The 11,700-nt window shown below is 65.9% G+C and overlaps 1 protein-coding gene across 1 annotated transcript; it reads right to left on the bottom strand.

The window, feature by feature from the left end:
* Positions 1–670: 670 nt before the first annotated feature.
* JCAD (junctional cadherin 5 associated) lies at positions 671–7,323 on the bottom strand. Its single transcript, XM_007536674.3, has 3 exons — positions 7,008–7,323; positions 3,553–6,473; positions 671–1,869 (listed from the first exon to the last, which is right to left on the bottom strand). Exons 1-3 carry the CDS (start codon positions 7,250–7,252, stop codon positions 1,835–1,837), a joined length of 3,201 nt encoding a protein of 1,066 aa, XP_007536736.3. The 5' UTR covers positions 7,253–7,323; the 3' UTR covers positions 671–1,834.
* Positions 7,324–11,700: the final 4,377 nt, after the last annotated feature.

Below are 11,700 nucleotides of genomic sequence, written 5' to 3' on the forward strand. Positions count from 1 at the left end.
AGCAGGATGGGGACGGGGGTCCTGAGGGCAGCAGGATGGGGACGGGGTCCTGAGGGCAGCAGGACGGGGACGGGAGTCCTGAGGGCAGCAGGACGGGGACGGGGGTCCTGAGAGTGGCAGGGATGAAGCCTTGGGGCAGTCTGCCCAGGGAGGGGCTCTCCAGGCCTCAGACACGCTCAGGGCCGGAGGGTGACACACAGGCGCCGGCGTCCAGTCGCCCAGGGATGACCACAGATAAAGGTGAGAGCACTGGACCCTTTTCTGTCCTGGCCGCTCAGGAGCGCTTCACCAGGGGCGCCTCACGGACTCAGCACAGGTGGTCACAATTAAAACTTTTAATTTAATGCTACGAGCCCCAGGTTACCAAATACCAGGTCAGTCATATTAAACAACAAAGTGACAAATGTGAAAGTTTAAAACCCTTTTCCAGCCACAAAGAATAGGGAACTATGGGTGAGACACAGAACAAAAGAATAATTAGCGTTAATTTCAAAGCCTTGGGAGAGCTATTTTTTATTAGAGGCTGTGGTAGTGACTTCAGAATGTTACCTTTCCCCCTAAATAAAAAGAAGACCGACTTCTCGGGCTGGGCGCAGACTCTCAGGCTAGAAGCATGGACTGGAGACTCCGGCTGACACAGGCAGCGACTGGGGAGAAAGCCGGGCAGAGGCGCCTTGTGGCTTGTGTGTGGCGCACACGGGGCAGAACCCTCCTCTCTCACTGGAGGGAGATGCTGAAGCCGTAAGATCAGCAGCGTGTCATGTCGAGTGGGCGGAGGTGTGTCTGTCTCTCTTGGGAGTCACCGGCCCGGCCCCCGGGTCCCCGCCGAGGCCTGGCCCACCTCCCTGGGCTGCGAGGAAGAGGCCAGGAGCTGGGACAGGCGGCCAGAGAGAGCCAAGCCACTGGAGGGGCCCCGGCCCATGGGCAGGCCGCGGGGAGACCCCAGCGGGACTCCCGTCCCTGTGAGGGTGTCCTCCTGAAGAGGGTTCATGGGGTGCAGAGGGCAGCAGAGGGCAGCAGGCCGCACTGCAGAGAGAGAGACAGCGCGAGAGAGAAGGGGAGAGGGGAGGTGGGGACAGCCACCATTCCGAGAGCAGGCACAGGGCACTGTGAGTGACACAGTGACAAAGACCAGGACACATCCGGAGGCTGAGAAGGGCTGCTCTTCACCAAGACCCTTCTGTGTAGAGGAGAAGGACAAAGAAAGAGGACCCAGTGGGTGAGGGCGGGGTACTGTAACCTGCAGCCACACCGGGCAAACGCTCTGGGGAAGGGGGTCTCCTGCACGCAGCCCACGGCCCCCATGGCAGACCTGCGCCCACCCCGGGGCTCCTCTCACAGCAGCTGCAGACTCTATAAAGAAAACCGCTCTTCCTTAAAAACCTGCCACCTGACGACTGTTTACAACACAGAAAAATAGCGATTTCCCTTGTTTGTAGAAAGACACAGACTTTGCTACAATGGTCTGTTCTCAGCCAGCGACTGTTTCCTTCATAAAAGGATCAGCAAAGGTCCAGGTCTTGGGTATAAAAATGGCTACTAGCAAGTGCAAGGCAGACACGTGTGCATGGCCAGGGCGGCCTGAGGGACACAGGGACAGGGCCGTCCGTCCTCTGCTGGCAGGTGACCGGCGGGTGCCCTTGGCGGCCGAGCCCCCAGAGGAGGGCCTGCAGGTCCCTGCTGAGCTGTCCTGCGTGTGGTGTCCACACAGGGAGGTCAGCCCGCTGGGCCACACCACATGCGAGCTGGACACCCGCACGGCCCTGAGGGCCCGGCGGCGGCTTGGCGTCCACAAGTAGGGGCTTCCCGGCTCCAGATGCAGAGTCCCCGGCCGTCACACCTTCTCCACTCTGCTGGGGTCATAGGACTCTGCCGGGAAGGATGGAGGAGAGAGGTGAGTGCTGGGCAGAGGTCCATCGGGGGCCTCCAGGCGCCAGGGGATGGTGGGAAGCGGCCCTCACAGTCCCAGAGCTGTCCACAGCACCAGGGGGACCTGGGCCGGTGCCCCGTGGGTGCCCAGGGAAGCCTGGGTGGGCGCCTGCTCGCGGGGCCACGGTCACCACCCAGCCCGAGACCCTGGCCCACACGCCTCGAGGTGACCCCGCCCCACCACCCCCAGTGCTCAGGCTCAGGCTCAGGTTCGGGCTGCCACCCAGGTGCAGGACCCGGTGGCCACGCCAGCCCAGACTGGGTCCCGGGACAGGGCCTCCCCGACAGGACACCAGGTGGATGCCCGTCGTGGGGGCTGAGGAATTAACCCCGTGTGGCAAGGACGCTACAGACCACTGGCGCCCAACGCACCGATCACAGTCCCTGCACTGCACCTGGGCCACACCTGGGTGACACACCCGGCACCGCCCGGCCCTGGGCGCCACAAGCGGTGTGGCCTCTGCTCCCCACATGCCCGGAGTGCCGGCCCCGCCCAGGCCCCTGGCCTTTATTCTGTTTGGTTTCGGAGACAGAGGGAGAGACAGAGGGAGAGACAGAGGGAGAGACAGAGGGAGAGACAGACAGAGGGAGAGACAGAGGGAGAGACAGAGGGAGAGACAGACAGAGGGAGAGACAGAAGGAGAGACAGAGGGAGAGACAGACAGAGGGAGAGATGGAGGGAGAGACAGAGGGAGAGACAGAGGGAGAGACGGAGGGAGAGACAGACAGAGGGAGAGATGGAGGGAGAGACAGAGGGAGAGACAGACAGAGGGAGAGATGGAGGGAGAGATGGAGGGAGAGACAGAGGGAGAGACAGACAGAGGGAGAGACAGACAGGGAGAGACAGAGGGAGAGACAGAGGGAGAGATGGAAGGAGAGACAGAGGGAGAGACGGAGGGAGAGACAGACAGGGAGAGACGTGAACGCACCCCTCCAGCACCCTCAGAGGCCCCTGCTGCCCCCCCAGCCACCCTCCCTCCATGTCTGGAAAGCCGGCCAGGCAGTGCAGCCCAATGATGACTCCAGATGAGTGAAGGCTGAGGGCTCCACTGCCACCACAGCAGGGCCACCCAGCACCAGCACCCCTGCAGGCCACCCAGCACCAGCACCCCTGCAGGTCACCCAGCACCAGCACCCCTGCAGCACCACCCAGCACCAGCACCCCTGCAGCACCACCCAGCACCAGCACCCCTGCAGGTCACCCAGCACCAGCACCCCTGCAGCACCACCCAGCACCAGCACCCCTGCAGGTCACCCAGCACCAGCACCCCTGCAGGTCACCCAGCACCAGCACCCCTGCAGCACCACCCAGCACCAGCACCCCTGCAGGTCACCCAGCACCAGCACCCCTGCAGCACCACCCAGCACCAGCACCCCTGCAGGTCACCCAGCACCAGCACCCCTGCAGGCCACCCAGCACCAGCACCCCTGCAGCACCACCCAGCACCAGCATTGCCTGCAGGCCACCCAGCACCAGCACCGCCTGCAGGTCACCCAGCACCAGCACCCCTGCAAGCCACCCAGCACCAGCACCCCTGCAGGCCACCCAGCACCAGCACCCCTGCAGGCCACCCAGCACCAGCACCCCTGCAGGCCACCCAGCACCAGCACCCAGCCACTCACCTGGGTACCAGCAGTGGGTCACATCCCTGCCCCTCGGAGCTGCTGGATGCCCGTTTTCTGCCGGCAGAGGGGCAGCCCTGGACACATCAGAGAAGCACCCTGAGGTGCGGGCCGGGTCCCCGGGGTCCTCCTCGTCCTCGGAGTCGGAGCTGTGGGGGCCGAGCTGCCTGCAGTGTGACAAGGCGCTGACCTCACGCATCCTGAGCAAGTGGCCGGGCGCTGGGCGGGGGGGCGGGCAGGCCGGCCGCTCCTGCAGGCTGTCGATGGCCCTGGACGCATCCCGTGACCACCTGTCCCCTGGGGGCCTGGTCAGCACATGGAATAAGGTAGACCTGCAGGCCGGTGTGGCGTTCACCTGCTGACTGGAGGCCTTGGGCTCCCGGGGGCCGCAGGGCCAGGGCTCAGGGCCGGGGGCGGCCATGTTCACTCCTTGGGACTCGGGCAGCGGGGTGCCCCGCCGGACACTGACCCTGTCCCCCACAAACAGAGGGCTCTCGGTCCAGCCACACCTCCTACGGCCGTAGGAGGGGTCCGGGGCGGCTTGTGGCTGTGCAGGGCTGGGTGCCGGCCTGTGGGCGGGCTCCCGGGCCTCCTCGGGTGGTGGGCTTGGCCCCCTTGGGCCGCCAGGCAGAAGGGTCTCCACGGCCACCTCGATGCCCAGGATCCTGGCAGCCCTGGCCTGCAGGCTCTCGGAAGGGGTGACGCCCAGGGAGGCTGCTGTGCCCCCAGGCCCGCTGGATGCTCCCGCTCCCTGCTCCGAGCCTGCGGCCAGGCTCATGGACCTCAGGTCAGGGGCCGACAGCCCCCGCGCCCTACTGGCCAGAGAGAGCGTGCCCGGCGGGCCCAGCTCAGCCTGGGCAGGGTCGGCGGCGGGGGGGTTCTCTCTCACCCAGGGCTCCCCCTGTGTAGGGGGGCTGGGCGGGCACCCCAGGGGGGTGGCACTCAGGATGGAGGCTGAGGTCCTCTTCTCAGGCCTCGGGCTGACCGCTGGTGGGCCGGCCCAGTCTCTGGCCGGCCCAGCCTTGCCTGGACGCAGGCTCCCTGCAGAGGAAGGCAGCTCCCCACACTCATTGCCCTGCCGGGAGCCTGGGGACACCAGCAGGGCAGGGGGGCCACCCTGCCTCGGCTCCCCACATCGGCTGGCAGACTCCGTGTCCACTCTGTCCAGGTAGCTCTCAGGGTCTGTGGGTACCACCCTGCCCATGGCCAGTTCAGCTGCCTGTGCCCAGCTGCTGCCCCCAGAGCTCCCCAAGCCCTTGGCCTGGCTGTCCGCTGGGCTGCTCCGGCCGCTGCCCCCCGAGCCCTTGGCCTGGCTGTCCGCTGGGCTGCTCCGGCCACTGCCCCCCGAGCCCTGCAGCTCCTTGTTGAAGCTCTCCAGCTGGCTGATGAGGTCCCAGGGTCTGCGACTCACCGGCTTTAGCAGGAACTGGCCAAACAGCTTCTGGCTATTGCAGGGGCCGGTGGGCTGGCCCTTCACCACCTCGGCTTGGGGTGGGGGGCTGGGGGCCCCTGGAGGCCGTGCAGGGGGCCCTGGGGCTGAGGACATCCTGGAGAAGGCACTGCCGCCAGACAGGCTGAGGGACATCTGGCCCCGGAGGTTGTGGGTGCCCGGCCTGGGCCTCTGGCCGCCTGCCGCCAGGGCTGTGTGTGCCCAGGGCTCAGGGCCGGCCGGGAGCTGGGCGGTCAGCTCTGAGCAGAGGGGTGGCCGCTCACCCAGGCTGGTCTGTGTCTGTTGGTCTCCGCGGGGCTGCCCAGGGCAGGCCCTGAGTGCCACAGGGACCACAAGCTGGGGCCGGCCCTGCCGCTGTCCGGGGGACTCAGGCCTCCCCGCCAGGCCGGCCACTAGGGTCTGCGGCACAGGGTCCTGGGGAGCCGGCCCCTCCTGGCCACCGCAGCCCAGCCGTAGGTGCTTGTCTCCATCTGTGCAGGCCGGCTGGGGCTCCGGCCTTGTGGGCACAGACACCAGGCAGAAGATGGTCTCCCCCTTCCTCCGGGCACTTCTTCTGGCCCGGCCCCCGGATTCGAAGGCCCTGAGCTGGGGCTGCTGCTCCCGGGGGCCCCTGTGTCCCTGCCTACCACGGGGGGGCGGCCCAGGTGGGGGCCGGCACGGGGCGTCCGGCTCGGGCTCCAGGTAGGCGGCCGGGGCCCGGGCCGGCGGGAAATGGCGGACTCGGGGGTCGTCGAAGGGGATGTAAAGCACGGCCGAGGCCGTGGGGGGCCGGGGCACCCTCAGAGGGGGGTGTGGGCTGGCTCCCCGCTCCTGCCTGGGGCTGGGGGGCGCTGGCTCCTCCAGGTAGGGGTTCCGGATGGGCTGGGAGTGGTGGTAGGAGGGTGGGGGCACGTACAACGGGGGCTCCGGTCCGGGGTCCGGCTGAGGGCCAGCCAGGGTGTCGCTGGGGGGCCTGGGGGAGCCGCCAGGCTGCAGGGGCTTGCCGAACCTGGGCCGGGGGGCTGGGACGCTGTGCCCCGGGAGGGACGGGGGGGTGTCCACGGTGCCGGGGCTCTCGGGGGCCAGCACCCGGGGCAGTGAGCGTGACTTGCCTCTGCTGTGGGCGGCCAGAGCGTGTGGCCAGCTCTCCCCGTCGCTGGGAGACACCTGCCGGGCCAGACGCCGGTCCCAGCCCTCCAGGGCCCCCTCGGTCCACAGAGTCCTCGGTGCCTCCTCACTCCTTCCGGAGGGCCAGGGGCAGTTGGTTGGGGCAGTGGGCAGGGCCCCCTCTGTCCACAGTGTGTCCTCACTCCTCCTCCCAGCAGGCCAGGGGTGACCAGGAGTGGCCGCGGGCAGGCCGTGGGCTTCTGCCATGCTCCAGGACTGCACGTCCTGCTGCGTCCCTAGGCCCGGGGCCTGCCGTCTCCAGTAGGGCTGGTCCAGGCCGGGCTGGGGTTCCCAGGCCCACACCAGCACCGGCTGCCTGTGAGACCTGGGGGTAGGGCAGCGGTCACTCCACGGCCAGGAGCCCGGACACGGCACCCCTGCAGGCTGGCCCTGGACACAACAGACGCTCCCCGGGCAAATCACTAAGCATGGAGAGGTCACTGTCACTGTCCCCTCTCAGAGTGGCCTGGCCAAGGACCAGAGAGCAGAGCTGCTGGCCAGGCGTGGGCCCAGAGGAGCCCCCACCAATGGAGGACGGAGCCAGGTGCCCCCAAGCACTGCTACCACTCACCCCTCCCTCCAGCTTCCCCAGCTCTCTCCTCCCCAGCTCCCCCTCCCCCAGCTCACCCCTCCCCCAGCTCCCCTCCCTCATCACTACTCCCCAAGCTCACCCTCCCCATTACCCCTCCCCCAGCTCCCCTCTCCCCATCACCCCTCCCCCAGGTCACCCTCCCCCAGCTCCCCCTCTCCCCATCACCCCTCCCCCAGGTCACCCCTCCCCCAACCCCCTCCCCCAGCTCCCCCTCTCCCCATCACCCCTCCCTCAGGTCCCCCTCCCCCAGCACCTCCCCCAGCTCACCCCTCCCGGGGCCCGGCCTTCCTTGCTCCGCGATGCTCCCCTCGAAGGCTGGGGCTGCTCTCACAGGTGCTCCCGTGCCTCCTCCCCGGGGTCGCGGTGCCGTGCTCCACACCGTTCTGCAGGCCTGGGCCCATCGTCGCGCCTCGCACCCGGGGCCGGCCCTGGCCGCCGCTGAGGTTGGGGGCGCTCCTGTCGCGGGCCAGCTTGTAGCCGTGCGAGACGAGAAGGTCCTCCACGCCGTACATGGGGCTCCCGCTGCTCGCGCTCCGCCGGGGGCCGGGCTGCGGACAGAGGGGCCTGAGAGCCGGCCAGGGAAGCCACCCACCCTCCTGATCCATCGCCGGGCCCAGCAGGGCCAGGGGGCAGGGAGGTGGACGGGCCACTCTGGGGGTCAGTGGGACACGGCAGCAGCTCAGGGACCTCGCCCTCTGCCCGGCCCAGCATCCACCCGCCTGCCATCTGAAACCGCAGGCCGGCAGTGAGGCTCACAGGGCAGGGCGGGCAGCATGGCACCACCTCCCACAGGGTAGCCACGACACCTCCACCCGTCCTGGGCTCACCCACCCGCAGGCCCCACTTCCAGGAGGCCTGTGGAGATGGACCTGCGGGTGGACAACAGCCGGGGGACACCACGGGAGCCTGGCCCTCACTGGCGGAAGCAGAGCCAGGCCCCACAACAATGGCCGGGAAACGCCTGCAGGGTCACTTCCTGCAAAGCCTCTGCTGACCGTGCCTCAGAGCAAGGCGGCCAGGGGGCGGCAGGGCTGGTCAGGCCACTGTCCTGTGCTGACTGTCCCCGGCGTCCCCCAGAGGGTCCTGCGTACAGATATGAGAAGGGGACGTCTGTGCTCAGGAGTCCGTCCACTACGTGAGAGGGAAAGGATGGGGGTGGCCTTAGAAACAGACCCTGGACACAGTGGCCAGGAGGACAAGCAGTGACTTCATGACTCGGGAGCCTGAAACGGGGTCCTCACACTCGCAGACTCATCGTCTGAGGGGGGCACTGGGCCCCACAGCCTGGGCTTCCCATTCCTGTTACACAGGGTGGGCACCCGGAGGGGAGAGTGCTGGGGCCCAGCGGTGGCACCTGGTTAAGTGCACACATTGCAGTGTGCAAGGACCCAGGTTCAAGCCTTTGGTCCCCACCTGCTGGGCAAAGCTTCACAAGTGGTGAAGCACGTGTGCTTCTGTCTCTCTGTCTCTCTTCTCTGTCTGCCCCTCAATGTCTCTGTCTACTCTTATGCGTATTAAAAAGCAAAGAAAGGAAGCAAAGGTGCCCGCTGCTGGGCTGTGAACAAGGCAGGAGAGGCCTGGCTGCGAGGGTCCCTCTGGACCCCGAGGGACTGGCATCTAGGCCACCTGCAGCCCCTCCCCAGAGGCCACGGCGAAACAGAAGTGTGAGTGCCCACAAAAGGGCGTGGCGTTGTCCAGCACAGGCCGCCCCCCGTCCACTGCCCCCGCAGAGCCCAGCTCTGACCCCAGTGACACCTGTGTGTGAGTCCCACCCTGCGGGGTGGGTGCTGGGGCCTCCACAGGCAGAGCAGGGAGACTGAGGGGTCACTGCCTGCGGGGACAGCTCACACTGGCTGTCACGCCCGCCACGTGGCCTCGGCCACTCCAGCCTCTAGCCAGAGGGGACATCCCCCCCGACCTGCTCTCCTGTGCATGGGTGCCCCAGGCCCTGCGGGGGTCCCCTGTGAATACCCCCAGCACAAGGAGGCCCCCTAGGACCAGTGAGCACGGGGCATGCGGCCTCAGAAGCTCCCTCTGCCCTCTCGGCTCCTCACTGCAGAGACGGCTGCCAGCCCCCAGAGCCTCCGGCAGTGGCCGGGATGGGGACAGGGTGGGGCCGGGGTCAGCTGGGCTCCCAGAGTGGGACTCTGAGCCAGGCCGGCCTTGCCCTCCGGGGTCCTGCAGGGTCACGGGAGTGTGACCGGCCAGCCGGTCATTCTAGAAGTGCCATCCACACTCCATCTCATCACCTGCACGCCATGGATGGCAGCTGTGGTGACCTGGAGCCATGCTCAGGCTGGCTGCCAAGACCAGGGGCAGCCCCTCAGACGCACTTCTTGTTCTCTGGAGTGCAGGCCTCGCTCACCGTTGGTGGAAGCCTTAGGGCCACTGGGGAAGGCTGGCTGCCACGGGGTGGCCCCAGCACAGGGCACAGAGGCCAGCAGGGAGGGACAAGGCCCCCACTGCACGTGGCCACAGAGACCCAGTAAAGGTGTTCGAACACCCAGGGGAACTCTGTGGGAAAGTGTGCGGCTCACGCCAGTGCGTGCTGTGCACTGCCCACTCTGCCTGTCTACAGACGCCATGACAACAGCCACCAGGGTGTGGTGCGGTGGCCTCAGGGGTCCTGCCAGCTCAGAGCCCCCCCCCCCCGGGCCCTTCCTGGCCTGGCAGTGACTGTCCTGCTCCCAGAAGCATGGACACTGAGTGGCCACCAGGCAGCCCTGGCCTCTGCTCCCCTCACACTGGGCTGCCCTCTGGGAATCAGAGCTGAGGTCCTCAGGAGCAGGTCGCTGCCGAGAGCCGGGGGGCCTCACCCCTGCGCTCTGTGCCCCAGCCTGCTTGAGAAAGCCAGCTGCAGCCTTCCGCGTGTCCGTGTGTCCGAGTGTCCGAGTGTCCGAGAGTCTCCCTGCCCCCCCCCCCCCGCCAACACTGCCAGATGAAGCCCCCACGTCCAAGACAGAAGTTTCAAGCAGGACGTAAAAGCTGTCGCTGGGGCCAGTCTGGGCCTCACCCTGTGGAGAGCCACATCACCAGGGCCACGGGCTTGGGTTCAAGTCCCTGGGCTCCACGCAGGGACAAGGCTTCAAGAGCAGGGCTGCAGGTAGTGTGCTCATTCTCTCATTCTCTCTCTCTTTCCTCTCCCTCTCTCCCTCTCCCTTTTTCCTCTCCCTCTTCCTCTTTCCCTCTCTCCTCTCCCTTTTCCCTTTCCTTCTCTCCTTCTCCCCTTTTCTTTTCCCTCTCCCTCTCTCCTCTCTCCCTCGCCCTTTTTCCTTTCCCTCTCCCTCTCTTTCTCTCCTCTCTCCCTCTCCCTTTTTCCTCTCCCTCTTTCCCTCTCTCCCTCGCCTTTTTTTCTTTCCCTCTCCTTCTCTCCCTCTCCTTCTCTCCTCTCCCCCTCTCCCTTTTTCCTCTCTCCCTCTTCCTCTCTTTTCTCTCTCTTGCCCTCTCTCCTGTGCTGAGGGTGCAGCCTAAGGGAGAAATTTGTGGGCAGTGCAGAGTCCCACTCGCTGTCACGGAAGTCCGACAAGCTCACAGCCTCACGGGAGGGATGGAGGATGCAGAGCCAGGAAGCACCCAATTCTGGCCGGCTGTCCCCTGGGCCTCCGTGGGGCTGGTCTGAGTGCCGTCCACGAGAGCTCGGGCAGGCGGGCTGGGCTGAGGCCAAGGCTCTCTGCTGAGCCCCCGCGGCCATGCTGTCCTGGGCCAGTTGTCCAGCCCCTGCCCTTAGACGCTTGTGATGCAGAAGAGACTCCCGGCACGGTCCAGAGAGGACAGCAAGCCAACCCTGAGCACCTTCTGCTCCAACTAACTTCCGTCTCCCGACTTCAGCAAACTCTCTCCTGCTGCTGCCCAGAAAGGGGAGGCCCCACTAACTCACAGCACGTGAGAGGCCAAGCGCAGGGCCAGTACACCTGGGATCCCAGGCACCAGGACCCGGGTTCTAGCCCCTGGTCCCACCTGCAGGGTGGGAGCTGCATGAAGAGGCTGCGGCAGGTCTTTCAGCCACCAAGCGGCAGACGCCGCCATGACGCCATCCTGACCTCCCTGGGCAGACGCCCTCACCCATGTGTCCTGGAGCCTCCCCTCCCCAGAGCCCTGCCCCACTAGGGACAGACAGACACAGGCTGGGGGTGGATCCACCTGTTCACATCCACATCCAGTGGGGAAGCAGTTACAGAAGCCACAACTCCACCTTCTGCTCCCCAAAGACGACTTTGATCCACACTCCCAGAGGGGGAGAAGTGACAGGAGGAAAGGATCAGAGGGCTCTGAGCTCCGGCCCCAGCAGCACCCAGAGAGAAGGGGGGGAGAAGGGGAGCGACATACGCATGTAGCAGTCGGGTTGTGTGTGGCTCGGAGGAGGAGAGAGGACTGGACCTGTGAGAAAAGGAGGCCGGTGTGCACAGACGCAGACGGTTGTAGAGACGGCCCATGTCTGCTGCCTTGGGAGAACCATGGTGGTTTGCAGTGGAGGGACTGGGATTTAGAGCTCTGGTACTGGGAACAGTGTGGGATCATACTCCTGCTGACATGTAATTCTGTAAATCAATATTGAATCACTATTTTAAAAAGAAAGGGTTAAGAGCATGTGGCGCAAAACCCAAGGAACGACGTAAGGATCCTGGTTCGAGCCCCCGGATCCCCACCTGCAGGGGAGTCGCTTCACAGGCGGTGAAGCAGGTCTGCAGGTGTCTGTCTTTCGCTCCCTCTCTCTGTCTTCCCCTCCTCTCTCCATTTCTCTCTGTCCTATCCAACAACAATGACATCAATAACAACAACAATAACTACAACAAGAAAACAACAAGGGCAACAAAAGGGAATAAATAAATATTTAAAAAAAAGTAGAAGTGAAGGAGCCGGGCAGTGGCACCGTGGGTTAAGCACACATGGTGCAAAGCGCAAGGACCGGCGTCAGGATACCGGTTCGAGCCCCCGGCTCCCCACCTGCAGGGGGGAAGCT

Source organism: Erinaceus europaeus, unplaced genomic scaffold, assembly GCF_950295315.1.
Source record: "Erinaceus europaeus unplaced genomic scaffold, mEriEur2.1 scaffold_1187, whole genome shotgun sequence".
NCBI lineage: Eukaryota > Metazoa > Chordata > Mammalia > Eulipotyphla > Erinaceidae > Erinaceus > Erinaceus europaeus.

Excerpts from the sequence above, each read along its gene's own strand:
- JCAD (XM_007536674.3), bottom strand. The coding sequence starts at position 7,252 with ATGTACGGCGTGGAGGACCTTCTCGTCTCGCACGGCTACAAGCTGGCC. Across the intron at positions 6,474-7,007 it reads AAGGCCGGGCCCCGGGAGGG|GTCTCACAGGCAGCCGGTGC; the intron begins GTGAGCTGGGGG and ends CCCTACCCCCAG. Across the intron at positions 1,870-3,552 it reads GACCCACTGCTGGTACCCAG|AGTCCTATGACCCCAGCAGA; the intron begins GTGAGTGGCTGG and ends CCTTCCCGGCAG.